The 22,362-nt window shown below is 38.0% G+C and overlaps 1 protein-coding gene across 11 annotated transcripts in view; it reads right to left on the bottom strand.

The window, feature by feature from the left end:
- Window positions 1–5,556: 5,556 nt before the first annotated feature.
- The window catches only part of nrcama (neuronal cell adhesion molecule a), a 37,867-nt gene continuing 21,061 nt past the window's right edge, over window positions 5,557–22,362 (bottom strand). For 3 of the 11 annotated variants that reach the window (XM_028448945.1, XM_028448947.1, XM_028448946.1), the window contains exons 11-32: window positions 22,137–22,280; window positions 21,880–21,991; window positions 20,739–20,905; window positions 20,490–20,637; window positions 20,277–20,401; window positions 19,997–20,026; window positions 17,757–17,858; window positions 17,449–17,646; window positions 17,301–17,371; window positions 16,993–17,218; window positions 16,795–16,910; window positions 15,457–15,664; window positions 15,185–15,307; window positions 14,931–15,107; window positions 14,726–14,758; window positions 13,106–13,171; window positions 11,896–12,018; window positions 11,615–11,770; window positions 10,556–10,687; window positions 9,655–9,733; window positions 8,937–8,948; window positions 5,557–6,356 (exon numbers count right to left, since the gene is read on the bottom strand). In XM_028448945.1, coding sequence (XP_028304746.1) covers window positions 6,122–6,356; window positions 8,937–8,948; window positions 9,655–9,733; window positions 10,556–10,687; window positions 11,615–11,770; window positions 11,896–12,018; window positions 13,106–13,171; window positions 14,726–14,758; window positions 14,931–15,107; window positions 15,185–15,307; window positions 15,457–15,664; window positions 16,795–16,910; window positions 16,993–17,218; window positions 17,301–17,371; window positions 17,449–17,646; window positions 17,757–17,858; window positions 19,997–20,026; window positions 20,277–20,401; window positions 20,490–20,637; window positions 20,739–20,905; window positions 21,880–21,991; window positions 22,137–22,280 — 2,783 coding nt within the window. In that variant the 3' untranslated portion in view covers window positions 5,557–6,121. Of the gene's footprint in view, window positions 6,357–8,936; window positions 8,949–9,490; window positions 9,555–9,654; window positions 9,734–10,555; window positions 10,688–11,614; window positions 11,771–11,895; window positions 12,019–13,105; window positions 13,172–14,725; window positions 14,759–14,930; window positions 15,108–15,184; window positions 15,308–15,456; window positions 15,665–16,794; window positions 16,911–16,992; window positions 17,219–17,300; window positions 17,372–17,448; window positions 17,647–17,756; window positions 17,859–19,996; window positions 20,027–20,276; window positions 20,402–20,489; window positions 20,638–20,738; window positions 20,906–21,879; window positions 21,992–22,136; window positions 22,281–22,362 lie in introns of all 11 variants that reach the window. The other 8 variants (XM_028448951.1, XM_028448949.1, XM_028448948.1 and 5 more) reach the window with 8 other exon arrangements.

The raw sequence follows: 22,362 nt of genomic DNA on the forward strand, positions 1-22,362 counted from the left end.
GTTACACTTGATTTGTATGTGTATTTTATAATACAGAAAAGGTGCATGAACTGCCAGAAATAACACAGGTGTCAATGAAAGGTACTTCTCTCCTTGGATACCTGATGGACTAAATATTTGACCTATAGCAAATTCACCTGACTAGTACAAAAAAATATCTAATGATTTCACACCAAAAGGAAAGAGTGAAAACTGTAAAATGGTCTCATCTCACACAATGCTATTTGTTATGGGGAACCAGTTGTAAAGTTGTGCATGCTAAGATAAACAGCAACATTTAACAACAAACCACGTTTAAAAAACATATGCAATTTTTTTTTTTTTACATTACTTTTAACCAGATTTACAGCAATATTCATAAAATTTGTGATGTTTTTTCTCGCGTAAAAATATAATGTCAATGTTAAATCTAAATGTTAAATCTAAATGCTAAATGTTAAATTTAATTGTTAAATGTTAAATTTAAATCTAAATGTCACAGGTGAAACAAATATTTAGCTAATATGCAATCTCACCATTTAGTTTTAGCATTTAACATTTCATATTTACATTTAACATTAGGATTTAGCATTTATATTTAAATGTTAGATTTAGATTTTATATTTATTTACGTAACGTATAGCATTTAGATTTTACATTCATATTTGAATGTTAGATTTAGATTTAACATTTAGATCAAACATTTAGATAAAAAATTTAGCATTTAGATTTAACATTTATATTTAAATGTTAGATTTAGATTTTATATTTAGATCTACGTAATGTTTAGAATTTAAATTTTATATTTATATTTAAATGTTAAATTTAGATTTTATATTTAGATCTACTTAACATTTAAATTTCACATTTATATTTAAATGTTAGACTTAGATTTAACATTGACATTATATTTTTACGAGAAAAAAATATCACAAATTTCACAAATATTGCTGTAAATCTGGTCATACGTTTTCTAAACGTGATTTGTTGCAAAAAGTTTCTTTTTCTTTTAACATGCACAACTTCACAATCGGCACCCCATAATTTGTACTTTGGCCCAAAACAGAGCTGAGGGTTGACTTGAGGTGAAGCTCCCTCTTTTAACCTCAACAAATCAGCTCTAGATTCAAGCCAATATTTACAAATTACGACCAAAAATATCTACATGTGGAGAGTGAACACGTTGCAACCGACAAACTTGATGCAAGTTATGATAAAACACATGAAACAAAAAAAAAAAAAAAAAAAAAAAAAAAAGGTTTTGCATCTTCTGCTGAGATACTGCCATAACTTATCAGGAGACACTGCAGCTCCTGTTGTATAGCGTTCACACACGCCATCATGTCACGGTAGCATGCATGTGCTGCACACACACACCCACGCACACTCGTGCACACAAACATTCAAACAGTAGCTTCATTCATTTACAGTAATAGAAAAACTCACAGACTGCGGCGCCCACAACGAGACGACAAACGCAAACTAGGGTTAAATGCATAAACCAGAGTCCACAGAGTGTTTTTACCATTTGCTGTGAAACGAGAAATATTTTTCATCCATATATAAACAGGTGCACTTGTTTTTTTCACATTCAATATCAATATGTGATTTTTCCTGACCCCTCTTATTGTGAAAGCCACCAGACGGATCTGCTTCCTGTTGGCAGTTACCTGGTGTGTACAGGTTGGCAGTAGCTTTAGCGCCTCACATGGTGAGAGAATGAGGAGGAAAATGGTTGAAATGCATCACCTCATGCTTCTGACATGTTTCGCAATATCCATCATTATTTTGTCATATCACTTCGCGCCCTGTGTAGGTATTTACAGGCTATTTGACTCCATGACCCTCATTTTATTAAAGAAAATGGACAATTATTACATGATGGTAACACAGCCAAAAGCAGGTCGCAGCCACAAATCAATGGAATTGCTTTAAGTTTTCCATTTGCAGATTTCGGATTTAATAGTGCACAGTGTTCGTCATAGTTCGTCAACAGCATTTTTTTTTTGTGACAATAACTGGACTGCGACTAATTGAAAATTACATGTGAACAGAAATGATATCAAAATATATTGATGTTTTTTGTTAACAAATAAAAACAAAACTATAATTTTGTCACATTGGATGAAATCCAATCAGAACTCGTGATCTTAAGCATTGAGCACATTAAATCTGCCTGTGTCTAATTACCGTACAAACATTAATACCATCCCATATCAGGTTGAAAAAAGACTAATTGAATCTTTAAAGGGATCCTCCACTGTTTTTACAAATGTCCTAAAATCTTTGAAATGTTCTTTTTAGAAGATCTACTGTATGCCTAACAAATCACATTATTTTAGCACCATATTCATTTTAGTACCTTTTAAAAATGGGACTACGTTACCATTTTAAAACCTGTATTCTGCCATCTTGAAATCACATGACTGATGACATCACACACACCCATTTGCTTGTAAACATCCCATTGTTTTCTGTTGGAGTGAAGCATTCGGCATGCTTTTTAGATGATTTGGCAGCTTTTTCCATCAAAATGACAATTTCTGCAGCTTTTGGTTGCTCTAAATATTCAGGAAAAGTTAAAGATGTCGATCTAAACCTCTTTGGTTTCGCAAAAAAGGATCAAAACTGTCGTGACCCGAAAAATAATCTATGACCGCAGGGGCTGACAGTTCTCTGCGGTTTGTTAAGAAGACAATGAAGCAGAGAAGAAGAGCTCAGTTTTTAAAACACCAATGTAGTCCCATTTTTAAAAGTTATGGTGGAAATATGGTGCAAAATAATGCGTTTTGTTAGGCGTAGATCTTCTAATTAGGACATTTCCAAGATTTTACGCCACATGGATCCCTTTAAGAGATACATAAACTGCTTGTGTCGTGGACACATTCTTTTAATCAACAAATTACGTAACCTGTTTCGTGTTCTCGGGGATCCTCAGGTTGCTTTTAAAGCTGCTACGACAGGTGCTAAACTATGTTTAACTAGAGTATAAACTCCAAATGGATACAAGTGCAGAGGGGATATTACCGAAGATGGATCTGTCTCAACTTTCTCTACAAAGGCACTAAAATCTGTGCTGCGAGAATAAAACCTAAATACCCAGAAACAGCAGCATGTACTCCAGAAACCACTCAGTGTAACACTGGCTTCAGTTTGGCTTCAAATCAAAGGTTGGGAAGACAAAATCAAAGTGAAAGATAAAAGGAAGGTCAAAACTGCGTCACCGAGCTAAGGTTTGCTAATTTACAGGTGTTATAAATACTTGACCAGTTTCTTGCTATATGCAACGTATGCAGATGCATTAAAGCCCACAGCCACTAGAGGGTTCTAAAACTGCCACATGTTCCATTTAAACTACAATATAACTATTATTCTGCTTTTTTATTTCCCTTGTTTACACTTTAAAATACTAATGTAGACGACTTTTGTTGTGCAAAAAAAGTCTGTTTTTCATTGATGTAAGTTATGTAATTCTCATTTAGGGTTGTAAGAGGAACTTTTTTCCAATCGTCACCCTGTTTTTGACGTTAATAATTACAATTCCAACACATGAGATCTGTCGCATTCATTTAGGATTTTATGTTATAACTGACTGTTACATCGTCGAGAGATTATTTGAGAAGGTTTCATTCAGAGATTTAAAAAAATATGGGTTTCAAAAACGTCTAGAAACAGCTCTGGTAAGAGTGATGAACACTTTAATGTGACGCGTTCGGTGTCAGGTATCCAATGGCTACAACTGGAAATACACCTGACCTTGAAATACATCTCACCTCTTATATGTACACACAGTCCTTTTCCCTCCAAAACATACACTAGTTTCTTCTTTGAGTCACAGAGTTCACAGCCGTGCTAACACGACTGCTTTACCTACCGGTATATATTATTTGTCCTTTAACGCTTTCTGACTGGAAAAATAGAAACTACTACTAGCTGCTTGTAGGCATGCGTCATTTACAGTTTCAACTTGCAGCTTTCCTCAGAAACACGGGTGATGAGGTGCCCCCCAAAGAGCGTTATTTCATGCACATGTTTTAAATGTGGATCAATATAAGTTTACCTGTTTGTGGGTCACGAATCATAATTTAATGAGATATAAAATATAAAGTCGTTTGAATCTTTTGTAATGGAGATCTAATGGTAAATGCACACCCTTGCCACTACGTTCACACTGCAGGCAAATGTAACCCAATTCCGATTTTTTTGCCGATATGCGACCTGTGTCCGGTCTGGACAGCACAATTCCGATTTTTTCAAATCTGACCCAGGTCACTTTCATATGTGGTCCGAAATCTGACACGTTTCTGATTTATTGCAATGCGACTCCAGCCTGGATGGCGGAGGCACTTTCTATCCAACTTCTACATCATCACTACGCAAAAACGTCATAATTCTGAGTTCAGCTATGCTAACGGCTAGAGAGATAAACCTGGCCCTTTTCTTTTTCAGTCTCCTTAAAGGTGCAGTTTGCAACTCTTATAAAAGTGGCTTTTTGTCATATTTGCTAAAGCTGTCACTATGTAAGGACAGCTTTACATAAAACTAGTAGTTTGTGTGAAAAAAACAGGCTCATTGAGTCCCCCCTGCTGCTCCTGCAGCCTTTGGCAGAGTGCCAGAATGCACCGCGACAGAGCAAAAGAACCAATCAGATCCAGGATTGTGTTTGATGGACTATCTGATAGCTGTTACTCACAGTCCCCGCCCCTTTCCCGGGGCTGGAGCGCCGTCTTTTTTTACAGTGTATAATCTGGAGGAGTAGAAGATGGAATTGGTGACTTTTCTGCTTTAAAGTTAATTACTGCTGCTTGATTTACATTATGTTTGATTTGTAATTGTTACACTAGAACTCTGTAGTGCATGTGTTGTTTGTGTGCGTGCAGCAGCCTCCGTGTGGGCTGCTGTATGTGACACTGTGTTGTTGCTGCTGAGGTTTGTGCACATTGAGAGAGAGAAAAGCTGCAGTAACGTGCTTTTAACAGAGCATGTTATATTACTGTGATGTTGCTGTTGGACTAACTTTAGCTTGTTAGCTCCTCTGAGGGAGGGACTTTGGAAAGTTTGGAGGCAAGGCAAGAGAGCAGCGGGGAGGGAGGGGGATGGAGGGATCTGAGAGTTGCAGACCGCACCTTTAAAGTTATGTAGCGCTGACTTCTGTGGGAAAAAAAATTCTCAGCTCGACACATAGTCCTACACTGGACGCCTCCATATTTAGTAACGTAAACACTTTACATGCCTGTGGAGTTGTGGGTCAGCTGAGGACTGGGGTGTCAAACTCATTTTAGTTCAGGGGCCAAATATGATGCATTTTAAACTTAAGTGGGCCACAGATTTTATGCAGGTGATTTCAACATTATTGGGCGTTAGTTTGCGCTTTTTCATATACATAAAATACAAAATATGTAAGAAGTTGACAATATCCGAGCAAAAAGTGACAAAAATCAGTCACTTTACATTTCTTAGATTTTGTGACCAATTTTTATTTAATTAAGGGAAATATTATGTAAATGTGAGGAAAATTGGAGGATTTTGTAAGAATTTTGAGTTTTTTCAACAGTTTAACATTAAAAAGGACTACAATCATGCAATATAAGCACCAGGACTGTTAAGTTTTTTTTACTTTCTCCTGCGGGCCAAACTGGATGCTCCAAAGGGCCGGATTTGGCTCCTGGGCCATAAGTTTGACACGTGTGCCTTAGGACCGTTTCTGCACATGAGGGTCACTTCAGGGTTAGCGTTCCGTTAATGCACCAAACTGAAGATACCTTTAATTGTGCATTAAGACCTGCAGTGTGAATGTAGTCCGAGTGATAAAACACTTTCTTACATTCCTTCAGCATCTTTATATTGCTCGCTCTGGTTTTCCTTGATCACATCCCTCATTTCACGCTTTTTCCTGGTTGGGGTGGGGGAGGGGGGAGGAGGGCGATCAGTATTGTGTCTGTGTTGATTAGGAGGTCACAGTGTGGCCTTGGTGTCTGTGACTATGGGAAGTGTCAGCTGCCATGGTGACAGGTAGCCATGGCCACCAGAGAAACAGCCACCACAGGGGTATAGGTGAGTGTCCACGGCGACTGTCACCATAGCGACGACTTCCGTGCTCACATTTGCTAGGGATGACGGGGTGAGAGGACGTGACCCTGCATTAGACGAATGAGTTCATGGCGTTGACGGGCGACGGTGCCTCCGAGCTCTCGTTGCCTTCGTGCGTGTCTTTCTCTTTCTTGCCGCTGTACTGGCCAATGAAGGAGCCGTCCTCGTTGAACTGTCCGTCCCCGCCCTCCCCGTAGTCCACCAGGCTGTCGTCGCTCTCGTCACGGCGCACCGTCCCGTTGGAAGGGGTCCGGCTGCCCTTCAGAGGCTTGTGGTCTTCCGTGTCACTGGAATGGAAGACGTTGGAGTGAATGTCACAAAAGAAGGATCTCATTCTTGCTCTGAAGAATATTTGCAACATCAGCATTTCGCACATTGGCAATCGGGCTTTCCACTGCACGAGTACATCATCACATCAGTTATCCAGCTCAGTTTTAGGCTTTTTTTTGTCTTAGATTAACTCAAGAGCAAAAAAAATATTTCAAACTGTTTGTTTAACGACTAACTTTTCCATTGAGCACTGTAATATTTCTTTAATTTAAATCTATTGCATGAAACTCCAAATAGAAGCACTTGTGCAGTAGAGCAGCTCAGCTACACATGTATTATTATCTATATTGTTAGTGCAGTAGTGACATGAGCTTGGGTGCAAGACTTTGAGAGGATATTGCAACTGCGTGCTGTTCAGTCTTTTTTCTAAGTAGCTTGTATTAGAATGCAATGTTTTTACATGATTTCAGTCAATATGCGTCGCTTTACATGCAGCAGTCAAAAATGCAAACGTATCTTTCTACAGTTGGTAACTTAGGTTCTACTACGTTCTTATCCTCCATCCGGATCTACAGATACGAACATTCGGTAACACTTTACTTCAAGTTTTAAACACAAGGATGTCACTAGCATGAATAAGGTGTCATGAAGGCTGTCATTAAGTGTTGTTTGTTATCCTAACCCTAGCTAACTCTAACATTAACCCTAACCCTAGCTAAAACTAACCATACCTAAACCTAGCCTTAACCTTAACCCTAGCTACCCCTAACCTTACTTAACGCTAACCCTAACCCTAACTCTAACCTTAACCCTAAACCTACCTAACCTAAGATCCCGCTGCCAAACCCAAAAAAATGCCAACATAGCTCCAAAGGTGTCATAATTTAGGGCTCTATTCTCCGGTCCAGGATCCCACCGTGCGTAAGTCCACCGAAAGTACCCAGTCTGTAAATGAAGGAAGTCCGAAGCAAAGGAGGCGGAATGGGCCATGATGTTATTATTTTTGGGCTGTCTAGAAATCACGGAACATGGAGTTTTCCTAACGCTTGTAAATGTAAATAGAATCCGTGAAAATGATAAAGCGCACTTTTAATTTGAAACGTCTTCGTTGATAAACAATGTAACAGGTTGATTTGTTCAGATTATTGATCAGATTATTGCAGTGTGAGGATCGGACACATATTTCTGTCTGAACCACAGTTACGACTAACGATAGATTAACAGTTGTTTGTTCGGAAAGCCTGATTTTATTAACTTCTTTCCTTCCTGCATTCAGAAATGATCAGCGTATCAGCATCATCTGTCATCAATACGATACCTGATCTAAAGCGTGAACGAGTGTGATGCGCTGGAGGTTTGAGGAAATAATCCTGCAGAGCGTCCTGCTTTAATACAGAGGAGACAGAGATGTTTGCAGTGAAACAGAACCACTGGCTTCCTTCATAAAACGCAGTTTTAAATATAAATTCTTTAAAGCCTTATGGAGCTGATGTGAGCGAGACTGACCTGAAGCTGAGAATCATTTAAATATGTGTGGGAACAGTTTCTGGTATCCATCCTCTCATGTGCATTTCACCAACCTCCGCATATGACAGCTTGTTTCACTAATCATTTACCCTGTAGTGGATCAAACTGTGGCTTTGAGTTGGACATAGTATGAAAATAGTTGAACATCACTGTGACCAACGTGGACATAACACCTCGGGTGCACACAGCTGATCAGCTCCACGACGCAACACCTACGGTCACTGGTGAAAAAGGAGTGGACAGCATGAATAAAATATAGTGAAATGTAACACATTTTGTCCCGTCTAGAACTGTTAAATGTGAACATATTGAACCCTGTGGCAGCGTGAGAGTGTAATAGTGTGACAGTGTCAGTTTGGATAGATTCTTTCTGGGAGTCTCTTTTACAATATCATGAGTCTGTGTGGCTTAAATTGTAACTAAGTCAAAACTTCTAGAATGTTTCACCTTATCGTGGCGCTGCACTTACAGGTATTCCAGGTTTAGAAGTGCGTAAGAGGAAAAGAACTTAAGCAGACGGGAGAATGCACGCAAGGCCAGATTTGAATGGGAACGCCCACATTTCAGGGCCACTCCACCCAGAGTGTGTAACTGGGACAGAGGGGTGCAGCGACTGACTTAAGTACAGGGGGAGAATGGTGCGCAGCCAAAAACAGTGCTGCTACGCGGCTTTTTTTACTTACGCGCATGGGAGGATAGACCCCTTAGTGAACAACACTAAATGACAGTCTTCATGACATCTTATTCATGCTAATGACAGATAATGACAGCGTGATGTCAGCCTTGTGTATAAAACTTCAAGCAAAGTGTTACCGAACAGTCCTCCATCAGTACTTCCTCATAATAACTGTATTTGTCCATTAAATTGATGAGAGTAGCTATGATAAGCAGAAGCAATGTTTTGTCCCATTTTAGTAATTCATTTGTAGTCAAAGGGGACATTGAACACCAGATTAGCTGATTTTAAGGGGTTTTAGCACTGCCTTAACTTTCTACTGAGTCAGAAACAACACAAAGTTGTTTAACAAGTTGCGCAAATTGCATGCTGGTTTTACCGCAACTCATCTTACCTCTCCATTGACCTAAACCCCCGAAAACAGAAAGATAAAATCAATGAACACATGAACATGAAATTTATGAGCCACACTGTCTACAATAAGCCTGAACCCACATTGAGACACAAAAATTAAAAAAAATAAATAAATCAAAGATTTTTCACACACGTGACGGTTTCTAAAAATTCTGCTGACCAAACCATAAATATCCAAATATGTGGATCATGTGTGGGATGCATTTCAATATTGTTGTACATTACCAAATGAAGCAGGTAAATACTGTATGGTAACAGTGTCAATTTTGATTTAAGTTTAAGTCTTTTGACTAAAATGCAACTTAGTTTTAGTCATCAGGATTATTTCAGTTCTAGTCTAGTAGTTTTAGTCTAACTAAATGACAATAAGAGTTTAGTCAACTACATATGTTGCTTGTGATTAGTTAGTAATCTGTTTAGAGAGGAACTAGTTTGTTAAAAAGTCCATATTAAAAGCTAAGTTTTGATTAGATGGCCAATGAGTTGTCAGTTGGTGATTATATGTTCTAACACACAGTAGGGATCGGGCCTTGCCTCTATGGAGTGTTTGGAAATGGAGTCTGGTGGGGAGAATGTCTCTGCAGCCCGGTAAAATGTTCTACACACAAACAGCCGAGTCAGAAGACAACAAACATTTCTTCTCACATAAGCAAATATCATTGACTTAATGGGAGCACTTTACAGACGTGATCTCTTACCTGTATTCTCCAAATGTCCCATCGTCCTCCTTCATGGGCTGGATCTCTGGGTCTTGGTGAGCATCTTCTTTCTCTTTCACTGTCAATGACGGAATATACAGATTATTACGCCCAGCCTTCCAATGTAAATATAAAATTACAATTTAGATCCTATTCAGTCACCTAAACAGGGTCGAATGTAGGGTTGGGGTCAATTACAACTGTAATCACGTAATTGATCATTAATTACAATTATGATGTAATAATAACTTCAATTGTAGTTGTAAAAATCTTACTTTCGTGTCCGTAATTTAATTGTAATTGAGTTCAGGTAATTGACTTTGTAATTGTATTTGACATGGAAATAATTTAAAAACTTAACCATGTTAGAGTTCTATAACTTATGTAGTTAATACTTAAGTTATACAATAACGATACCTGGTTAGCAATTATTAAAATATATTTCATATCAACTTTTCCCACTACCTGTCACTTCCCTTGAGGATATTTTTACCCTTTTTTTTTAGAAAATAATTCATATTTGGGGCATACTGACAGAAAAAAGGCGCAGACACCAAAAATATTACTAATATACCAATATTTTTATTGATTAGGAAGCCTAACAAGGGATACAAAACAAATTAGATGATAGATAATATTTTCTAGTGTATTTTACAGCTGATGACATGGGTCAAAACTGAGCCATTATCATAAAAGATGCTAACAGAAAGCTAACACTAGAGGAAAGTTGTGTTTCATGAGGCTAATGATTAAAAGCTCAGTAATTGACAATAATAGGAATTTTAATTGTAATTGAGGAAAACTGTAATTGTAGTTGAATTGTAATTGAACATGGATAATTAAAGACGGAATTGTAATTGAAAAATGTAATTGACTCCAACCCTGATTGGATGTGATTTACCTGGATATTTCCCACCCTTGTTTCTCTTGATGAAACACACTATTAGAAGCACCAATATGAGGAGGGCGATGGCACACATGAGTCCGATAAACCAGCCCTGTGTGGCGATGTCTACCTGTCGATTGGCCACAGCTGGACCAGAGAACAACGAGGGGGAGGGGGGAGAAGAGAGGTGGTGTGAGTGCACACTATAAGGTGTTTAAAATGTACAGCCGTTCTCCTCATGTAGACCAACAATGAGATTACTGGAGGCTGTAAATGCTGAAATGGAGTTTTAAAATGGGTTAAAACGCAAAACTTGAAACTACAACAAATGAAAAGGAAAAGTCACAACGGTAAATCAATGATGTTTTGGACCAGTGGCAACAGATGCTGGATCATTTTTTATCAGATAAATCAATAGTGTAGGCCTCATAGTTCAATAAATCAAAGATCATTTGCAAAAAAATAAAAATAAGTGAATTGGAAAAGTTTCAAGCATGGAGTAGTCACTTGAAATTGGGGCCCCCTGGCGCCCCCGTCGCACATACGGAGTAATGGGCCCTATTCATATATTGGTATGTGCCAATGATTCGGTACCACCAACTGTCATAATATTTGGCTTGAAAATAAATGAGATATCGAATTTTGTTTTTTTGGGGTCCCAAATCGAACTAACGACTGTACACAACAAGAAGAACAAAGTGAGTCCGGTAGCCTGGCCTAAAAAGTCAGCTGGCCTTCAGAAGTCACTTAAGCACATGAAATCACGGTAAAAACACTTCTATGCATCTGTCTACGGTACGCCACATCACACAATGCAATGTGAGAAACTTACGACAGTGTCAATAGAAGAGTGTTTACAGTGGAGATCTAAACCAACTTTTAAAGGATCTTTGATTATCGATATATGAGGCTTTATCTGATAAAAACTGATCGTCTCCAGCAGAGTTAAGGAACACTTGTGTTATAACTACTGCACTACATGCTGGACGGTACTTTTGATGGAAAAAAAGACCAAACAAAATCATAAACAAAGCAAAATAAATGGACCATCTATACTGAGGCATGCCGCCTCACCTGGCACTGCAACCAGCACTTCACCTGTGCTGTGGACTGTGGGCTCTGCTGCATCTCTAGCTACCACACGCACCCGATACGTCAATCCTGGCTTTAAACCCTTTATTATATGAGAGTGTGAGCCATTAACCAACTCCTTTTTCCAGTCCTCTTTACCTAGAATGGGTGCAGTGGATGGAGAAGAATTAAATATCCAGGAAACGTTTGAGTGAAAAATGTATTTTAGTAAGTTATGATTAGTTATGATATTCACTGATTAATTTTATAGTGACATATCTTACTGTTGTCTACAACATATTCCACGTATACTGTTTTATGGTGTCCGAAGTATTCCCAAGTGATCACTGGACCATCCTCTGAACTGGAAGTGTTAACTGTGCCAAACACAGGGCCTACAGGGGGCGCTGAGCACACAAAAAAGAGAAAATAAACTGTATTCGGAGGTAACAGAAAAGATATTTCAAATGTATAAATCTACAAACAAGTCAATTCAGCAAACGTGAAGTAGTCTATGAAAGAATTTTGGTATCAACTCTAAACCAATGTGTGAATATCTTAAATTAGCAAGTCAGTCACTTTGTGGAGCCGAATGCAAAAACTTGGTCACTGTTTCATAGCTGACGTATTTTGAACATTTAACTCACTTTCCTCACACTTAACTCATTTTTCTTTCATTTGAGACAGAATTTCATATAAAACAGCATGTTAAAAATGTGTACACACAAATCTAAATGTAATATCTAAATGTTGAATCTAAATGTTATATCTAAATGTTAAATCTAAATGTTATATCTAAATGTTGAATCTAAATGTTATATCTAAATGTAAAACCTAAATGTAAAACCTAAATGTTAAATGTAAATCAAAAAGAGAAATGTTAATCTAAATGTTAAATGTATATCTAAATCTAAATGTTAAATGTATATCTAAATCTAAATGTTGAATTGGTTGCCAAATATAAAGTTAATTAGGTTTAGAAATTATGCAAAGTGGGCAGGTCAGCAGCTGTCAATCACGAGGCCCCATCTAAAATCATTTAGATTTCCATTTAACATTTAGATTTACATTTAGATTTAACTTTTGGATATAACATTTAGATTCAACATTTAGATTTAACTTTTACCTTTGGATTTAACATTTACATTTAGATTTATCATTTACATTTAGAGTTTTTTTTTTTCCATGTTTACACATTTTAACAATGATATAGAACATGCTGTTTTACATGAATTTGTCACAAATGAAAGAAAAATGAGCTAAATGTGAGGAAAGTGAGCGATATGTTCAAAATATGTCAGCTAAGAAACAGTGACCAAGGTTTTACCTTCGGCACTCCATAAATAACAGGTGACAACATAGTTCCTGAAATATTTTCAAAAACCAAAGTACTGAAAATATTAAAAACATTTTTACTGTCATCAGTGAAATTTTTTAAAAGTTAAACATTAATAAGATAATAGGGGAGGAATGGGACACGGGTAGTGCTTGTACCATTGTGAATCAGGGAATGCAGAGATTGAGTGAAGGGGGAGGTTGGGTGAGGGGGCTCTGTGGGGCCTGAAAGAACATGGACAAAAGTGAGTAAACACAAGACAGCATCAGGTAGCTTCAAACACCTTCAGATAAGAAGTGCGACCACTTTACTAACCCCATCTGCACCATGGCATGCTCAATTTAGCAAAAACAATTCATCTTTCAGACAAACCACTTGCAGCAGCGGCAGAAAGAAGTGTTAGCAGTAAACTGCGACAAATGCATTTTAAAGCGTCATGCTGGTGAATAGATATTAAACATTTGTATTGCAACAAAAAGACAAAAGGGCCATATTTTGATGATGCAAAACTCAGCTTCCAATAAAATGAAGTAGCTTGAGGTAATTTGGTAGATTGTGGTTAGATTTGTACACTTAACTTTCAATTTTACATTTTATCAAACTGGGAAAGTTGTAGAATTCCCAAGTGGGTAGTGACAAGAGAATGAAGCGAAATCGGGCACATTTCTTGGCACAATGCTAGTATAATTTTGATACTCAAATGAGAATAAGAGTAATACTTTTAATAAAGAAAATAATAAGAATAAGAAAAATAATAATATTAATATGTAGGGAACAGCTAACCGGCTGTTTTATTTGGTCAGCAGGTTTTTTACCGGCTGCAAAGATTTTGATCAAATACAAAGTAGTCTTCCTTCACCCCCACCCTCCCAAATAGTGTTGATATGAACCTGATCTGAGTTTGTACATCATTCTACAAACAAACTAAGAGCCATTTCAAAAACCTCCTAAACTAGAGATTTCATGATTTCTATCAACTGCCAGTCTTCGTCTGATTGCTTTGATGTTTCCTTTGACGTTTCATTGACTTCAGCATAATAATTCCAGCAAGATTATGTTTGAATAATATGTTAAGGTCTCATTTGTTCAGACAACTGTTCCTCAGGATCTCCACCTTGATCTCATATGTCGACTGTCAACTGCTATTCAAGAAGAAGACAAAAAAAAAACTCTTGCTGGGATTATTACGCAGAAGTGAAGGAAACATCAAAGGAAAGATCAAAGCGATCAACAGACGCCTCTGACGATGACTGGCAGTTGACAGTCGAAGCATGTCAGGACATCAAGGTGGATTTCCAAAGGAACAGTTGTCAAAATAAATGAAACCTTAAGATATTATTCATAAAGACAAAAACAATATTACTTGAATTACAAGATTTCTTGTAGTAATCTTGGTTTATTGTATTTTGTATAAAGAACAAATTTTGCTAAACACACTGATTAACCACAACATATACCAATGTTCTGCAAGGACTGCCCCCTCATTGAGTATTGAGTAACCAGTCAATGTCCTGCTTTGGCGTTTGCACTCAAAATAGGGCCCAAACAAAAACAAGCCTATGTTAGATGCTATCTAAGAGCAAATACAGCCTATTCTTATAAAATAGGACACAAGCACATATGCTTGTAGATGCCATGGAAGTTCATTGGAAATTATTCAGAAATACACAAAATAGCTTAGTTTCATGCAGGTAAAGTATGAATATTTATCATATTATGCTGTTATTCGTTTTTTATTTCAGTACATGCTGATTCTTCCATTGGCAAACTCTGGTTACCTTTGCCCGTCAGTACAGTGGGCTGAGTACGAACTTTAAAAAGAAGGGAAAGACAGAGAGAGATAAATGGAGTGTCAGAAGTTGAGAAGAAGAGGAATATGGAAAAGCATCCTGGTAACTTTGTGTATGTTACTTTAAATTTGCTGGTGTATCTTTTGAGCTGTTTTGGTTGTTGTATTTTTGTGTGTGTGTACAGAGGACTCACTTGTGTCCATTGCTGTGAAGGCCTCCTTTGTGATTATTGGACCAGAACCTTTGATGGTCATTGCACTTAAGTCAAACTTGTAAAGCATGCTGGCGTTCAGATTCCCTATGGTAATGGTGGTTTCATTGGGTAGAAAGGTCATGACCTTGATTGGTCCCACTTCATTGGTGCCGTTAACTGTAGAACCAAAAAAAAGACCCAAAGTTAGTAAAGAGAAAATAATTTAGCTATAATGCAACACAAATGGTGTTTACCTTGTTGATATTTGAGTGTGTATCCAGCAAGATGCCCATTTTTGTTTATTGGTGGGCCCCATTCCAGAGTGAGGGATTCTAAACTTGGGTTGGTTACTTCCAGGAAAGAAGGCTTGCCTGGGACTGAAAGCAGCCAGAAACAAATTTAGGATGAAACGCATGCAAAAAGTGAACTGCAACAAGGTTACTTTTGTAACTTCTATTTATGTTTCAGACAAGAAATGTATGTGTTTTTGACTCATTAAATATATCGTAATCCTAAGCATATTCACCTCCCTCAGGTGTTTCAAATGTCTTGGTGGGGCTTGGAGGTCCTTCCCCTTTGTTATTAAGGACCCTGATGAAGAGGCTGTACACACTGTACGGCTGTAGGTCTGGTAGTTGTCCCTCACTGTGGTTCCCACTGAAGGTTAGAACTTGCTCCTGCTGATCCGGATCTTCTTCAGTACTGTGAAGGCCATGCTGGCGACGGTAATACATCTAAGAGAAAAAAAAAGTAGGGATTTTACACTTTCAACAGAGCTGTAGCCCTGGTACACCTTGCACGGGACACACACTGACTGATACTCACTCACATTGTATGACTTGACTACGTGAGTATTGAATGTAATTTAATGTTGCAAGTAATAACTTTGCAGAATGCATTCATTGCCATCAGGAATAAATGTTGTTATTAAAGGTAAAGTCATTAAAATTACCTGCATTAAACTAAAGGTAAAGTTAAGATATAAACATTTCCTAAAAAACCTTGTCTGAATGAGCAAAACTTCCACTTAACATTGTGTAAGATTATTCTGTTAACTTTAGTTCCTGTGTGTGCTGCATTTTAACATTAGTGTGCATGAAATCTGATATACAGCAGAAATGAAGTAACAACATATTAGGAATTTATTTAACCTTTATTTAAAAAATGTATTTTTCAAGAGAGTCCTGGCCAAGATAGCTACTTGTCTTGCACACAGGTGACATTTTCATGTGCTAAAATTAGCTCAGTGACATTGATGATGATTTAGAATTCCTATAATAAGCGAGAATAGGTTTTTAAATACATGTACCACAGAGTTGTCTCTTGCTAATTAACTCAGTGACATAGATAGACAATCGTCTCTTGGAGCCAGAAATGGTGAATTCAGGCCTAAACTGGCTCAGTTGGTAGAGGGGCTATTTCTGATCAAGAGGTTGTGGGTTTGATCAAAAGGCTACTCCTGTCTTTACTAACTTAGACTTCAGTGTCCTTGGCTAAGACACTGAAGTCTAAGTTGCTCCAAATGGTGACGACTAGCGTCTTACATGGCAGCTCTGTCTCATTGCTGTGTGAATGAGCTGATATTATAAAGCGTTTTGGAACTAATTTGTCACAAATGCACTATTAGTTTTACCATTCTATCAAAATGGCCTGGCGGTGACCATTGATGCACAACAGTATTGTTGCTGAATTTGCCCACTTTTCGCCAGTCTCACATTAGTTTGTGCTGGTTAGCTATCATCCATGTCTGTATTACACAGTGAAGGGTTTTCCATGTACTTCAAGTGGGTATTCAGATTTTTCAGTCATAACAGAGCATTAATACACATATATAAACAAAGCGTAAACAAAGACATGTCAATACCTTGTATCCTTGGAGCTTTCCTCGCACTGAGGAGAGAGAAACCCTCTCCCATTTCACTTCTGCAAGAGTGCTGTTATGAACATTAACCTCCACACTCTCGGGAGCAGACAAAGGCACTGCAAACACAACAAAAGGAATGTAAGTGTCCATTGCCTGGGTGTATACTTTATCTACTCTATCTGGTTCTTCTTCACTTACTATCCTCTCCGGAGTATCCAATCTTTACTTCCGGGTCAGGACCGTTTCCATAATTATTTAAAGCCTGCACTGTTATTTCAAAAGGCTCGAAGACTGGAGTCCCCGATACAACAAAGTGTGAGAGGTTTGCCACAGTGGCTGACGACCAATTCTCTTCCACGTCTTTCCGTCTCCACTGCACTTTGTACTCCAGGCCAGGCCCATTGGACTGAAAACCTGTCAGCGGCTGTGCAAAGATTTGGTACTTAGTGGCACTGAAAAACAACTGGGTACTATCTGCATATTTCCTAATGACTAAAGATTCTTACAGTCCAGGAAATGACCAAATTGCCAGGTTCTAATCCTACACCTTTAACGTCAGATGGGTTTACATCTGGAGCTGTAAAAATATAAAAGTGCATCAAAAATGTAGTCTATATTTTAAGTAGGAAGAGTTGTTAGAGGAGTGTTAATTACCTGCAGGGTTGGTTCGGTATTGTTTTGAGGACTGGCTCGGCTCGCTGTAACCCACGTGATTCAGAGCCAACACTCTGAAAGAGTAGTAAACATATGGAGAGAGGTCCAACTGTGCAGTGGTGCTGCTGCCAGCAACTTCTGTCAGGTTGGTCCAAACACCAGGTTGGTGAAGCAGATCCTCGTATTGGATCAAAAACTCTGGCAAGCACAACATTTAGATTTGAAGGTGATGGTCAAATCCCCCAAAAGACAGAATACAAAAATATATATGCTAGAATGTATTAGAAGAAAAACTGAGCATTTCATACTCTGTGTGGGACTGTTGTGTTCATCGCCAGGTGTCCAGGTGAGTCGGACGCTTCTCTCAGTCTGGTCTGTCAGTTCCAGGTCAGTTGGAGGGCCTGGCCTCTCTGTGAACAAAATTAAATCTCAGGACTACATAGACAAAAATATATGTCAAAAAGTGAGGCTGGAGTTTCCACTGTATATGTGTGGTCTTTCTTTCAGAGTCAAGTCACATAGTTACAGTAAATGCACATACTGGTGTTTATAGCATTGTCAAACCAGGCCTACAGTGTTATACATGTTAGTAGGAATGTAAAGATATAAACTCATGTCACATTTTGCTACGGTCATTAAATCGCGACCCACTTTTTTTTTTAAATTCAACCAACCAAATTTAGTTTTTCTTTTGAAAACACACACATAAATCTATATATTTACCTATGCAGCATGCATTTCACACATGCCTGTCAAAAGAAAAGTTTCTTTCAAAATAAAAGACGAGTCCAACATGAGAAACATTAAGTATTCATTTATTTATTTATTTTTGACTAGCTGTCCGCGACCCACTTTTAGGTCCCAACCCACCAGTTGAGAATCACTGATTACACTGAATGTAAAAGGCAGATTATTTAGCCCGAAAAAGGATAAAAGTAAAAGCATTCCATATATTGGTAAATCATGCGCTAATTAAAACAGTTAGCCAAATTAAATAAATATTTACAAAGTTGCAGTAGCTAAAAGACTATTACTTTACCTTACTCACTATATAAACTCATATTTGCTGTGAAAAAAGGCAAATCTTGGCTTAAAAACATGGAATCCTTTCATAAACAGCTACTTTAGGCCAGTTTTGTATTTTACAGGCACTTTTATCTTGACATAGACTTGTCTTAATGTTTAATATCTTATTATTTGGAGAAGTGTTGAGAAAAAATAGCACAATAATACAAATGTTTTGCAGAAAACGATGCATTTTTAGTGAAACAATGCAGACTGACACATCACAGTTGTGTCCAGTTTATGTTAATTAGACAGCTATGGATGGTCCAATCAAGTGGATTAATCCACTAGACACCTGTGTGGGCACACGTCAACATGACCATAATATTATCAATATCATGATAAACTTTTAACGTGACTAGTAAAGGGCATATACTGTATTACTGGAGAAAAGAAAACTGGTTCCCACAGAGTAATTTATAGAAAGTACATTGATGTGAATATGTAAGAAAAACCCTCACTAACAATATTAAGATAATGTTAAGAAATGAAAAAAACTATAATAATACATTTGATCAAATTTAGACAACAATAAATGGTTTGTTTTGGCCACTTTGTTTTTAAGCTTTTTCAAAAGTTTATAGCAGAACTAAGTAACTTGCGCTTAACGCTCCCACTAAAGGTCCGTTTCGTCTGCCCCATCCCACAGCTACATGTGGTCCTCTTCCAAAAAGCAGCCACCGATCACTGAAAAATCGTAATACAACAGTGACACTAAGGGTGCTTTCACACATATAGTCCCATGTGACCATGTGAACAGTATGAGGAAGAGAGACAAGTAAAATAAATCAATGATGTGGGAGTAATACGGAAGGGAGTGTGGAAATGTGTGTGATGTGTTTGTTTGTGTGCTGACAAAGCGGCTGTGAAAATGGATGGATGGATGGATGGATGGATATAGATAGATGGATGGATATTTGTGTGTGTGCTGCCTGATGGAGCGATGAGTTGCGTGTATGTGTGTGTGTGTGATTGCTGCGTGCTGCTGCTGAGCTGTCACTGCATGGAGTTGCTCCGTTCCTCGGACAAAGGTCTTCTCTGCCTTTTTTTGCTGGCTCCGCCATGATATAAGTTTGCGGAAAGTGAATTTGTAGACAACTGTGTGCAGCCACGAGGCTGTTCATAATCTAGCATTAGTTTGTATTGGGCTGCCGTAAAGCAGTACGTCTTGCCACCGGGTCGGATGTAGGAAAGTTGCAAGTACGGTTTTCTGGCAAGAGACAGCAGGGAGAGAGCCCCCTATCACCCCATAAAGACTTGTATTACCCTCACAGGGACTACAAGAAGGATTTATTAAGGTGAAAAAGTTACTTAGTTCTGCTTTAAGGCTAAAAGACAAAATAGAGCCCCAAAAAAACAGCAGTTTCACACAAAAAATAATAAATACAAAAAGATACAAAGAAATGACAATAAAGTAGAGAGTTGTGACTACAAAGAAACAAGAAATGAGTGAAAATAGACAGAGACAATACTGTTAGTTTACCGTAGACAATCGCTGGAGTCGGAGTAGCCTCTGATAGCAAGAAGAGTGCAGAGCCAGAAGAAGGTTAGAAGTTAGTGATAGAAATTTAAGAAAACAGCTAAAAAAAGATTTAGACTGTGACAACATGAAAAGTTATACAGCCTGATAGGTAAGAACAATCGTTTCATTGGTGTTGAGAGAAAAGAACAGCAACAGAATATACAAAATAGCAATAGACAATACAAGAAAGACAGGAGAAAAACACAAGATTGATAGATGGAGAACTGAAAATGTAGCGTACCAACAACCGTCAGCATGGCACTGGCTGAGTCCTGATCCAGGGTGGTGTTCATGATGCAAGTATACCTGCCTTCATCCTCATCCGTCACATCCTTAATGGTCAAACTGTCTGTGTCCACCTCAAACCTGAAGAGCAGATGTTCCTCACCATCACTAACATTATTTTCCATGAAAGATATATTTGGAAGCTGTGTTTTCTCCACATCTGTTCTACCTCTCATCGTCGGGAAGTTCTCCATTGTCTTTGAGCCAAGTCATGGTGGGACTGAGGGAAATATCGTGTTTGACTTTACACTCAAACACAGCACTCATCCCTCTCTGCACCACCTTGTACTCAGGCTGCTTCAGGATACGAGTGGGCTCTGGTGGAGGAAAAATAGGTGGAAAGCGATCCACATTGAAACAAAACATTCTGGTATTCTCATCTACAGGATAAGTGTTAAACCACCAAAATATCTCTAACCTTTGACCTCCAGGAAGACATGGTTCTCCTTGATCCCTAAGTGATTGGTGGCTATGCAGGTGTATTTTCCACTGTTTATTGGTTGAGCCACATGGATTTCCAGTGTGCCATTCTCATGGATCACATATGGATCACCATTCTTAATGGTGGTTTGACTGTCTTTGAACCTGTGCACACATTGAAAAATAACACATTTCCCCTGTAGTGCTTTTATTGCCTCTGTCATCCTCACTATTTTTTCTTCCGTCGGACGTTAACTCGTTAACCGTTTGTCTGATTTTGACAAATAAGCTATCAAAACATTCAGAAAGTTCCAGCAATTTGTTTGTACTTTCATCATTTATAACTTTTAAACTTTTTCAGGTATTACAGTTATTTGTGAAACCTGCATTGACTTTTCAGGTCTGACCCCATTTTTAAAATCTTTGCAAACAAATTACAAATTATTCAACCTTTAAGATGTTCAGCTAATACGTTCAACCTTTTTCAACCTTTTCTGACCTTATTTGACCTTATTGCTAATGTTAAGCTATTGCTAGGTTATTGCTTGGCTAATGCTAGGATAATGTTATTGCTAGGCGAATGCTAATGCTTGGTTAGTGCTAATGCTAAACCTACGTTAGTGCTAATGTTAGGCTAATGTTATTGCTAGGCGAATGCTAATGCTTGGTTAGTGCTAATGCTAAACCTACGTTAGTGCTAATGTTAGGCTAATGTTATTGTTAAGCTAATGCTCGATTAATGCTATTGCTAGGTTAATGTTAATGATAGGCTAATGCTATTGTTAGGCTAATGCTATTGCTAAACTAATGCTAGTTTAGTGCTAATGTTAGGCTAATGCTAAGTTAGTGTTAATGATAGGCTAATGCTAGGCTAATGCTAATACTAGGTTAGTGCTAATGCTAGTCTAATGTTAATGCTAGTCTAATGTTAATGCTAGGCTAATGCTAATGTTTGGCTAATGTTAAAGTTAGGTTAATGCTAAAGCTAGCTAATGCTATGATAATGCTGTGTTAATATTAATGCTAATGCTAAGCTAATGCTTGCAACGCAGGCCAGCACCTGCATCCTCACTTGCATTTTCTTCTAATTAGCATAATTGAAATCTTTACAGAGAATTGTTCTCTTAAGAAGGACTTACCAAGTGATGGTTGGTATTGGTGAACCAAAAGAAGCACAGTGAAGTAACGCAGGGCTGTTGGTGATGACTTGGTACACCTGGTTGGGTGGAGTGAGCACTCTTGGTGGTTCAGCTATCAGGACAAACAACAAGATGCTAATTTCCTTATCACAATTACACCATTAGTGTTTAGATATGGAAATATTTTGAATGAATAAAATTAAATGATTGATGGGACTCATTCTAGTTAAGCACCGTGACTTGTTTGGTAAACTCACCCAGAACACTGACAAAGGCGTTCGCCAATAGGTAGCCAAACTCGTTGGAAGCATTGCACTGGTAGACAGCACTGGAGCCAGATTGCACGTTACTGAGAATCACAGTATCGTCCTCCACTTTACGGGTGTGGTCCTCTGGAGCATCTAACACCATTGCATAGATAGGCAATAATTAATACATAGAAAGTAACATCACACATTTTTATTGTGATTTATTTCATGCAAT

This window comes from Gouania willdenowi, chromosome 6 (genome assembly GCF_900634775.1).
Source record: "Gouania willdenowi chromosome 6, fGouWil2.1, whole genome shotgun sequence".
NCBI classification, from domain to species: domain Eukaryota; kingdom Metazoa; phylum Chordata; class Actinopteri; order Blenniiformes; family Gobiesocidae; genus Gouania; species Gouania willdenowi.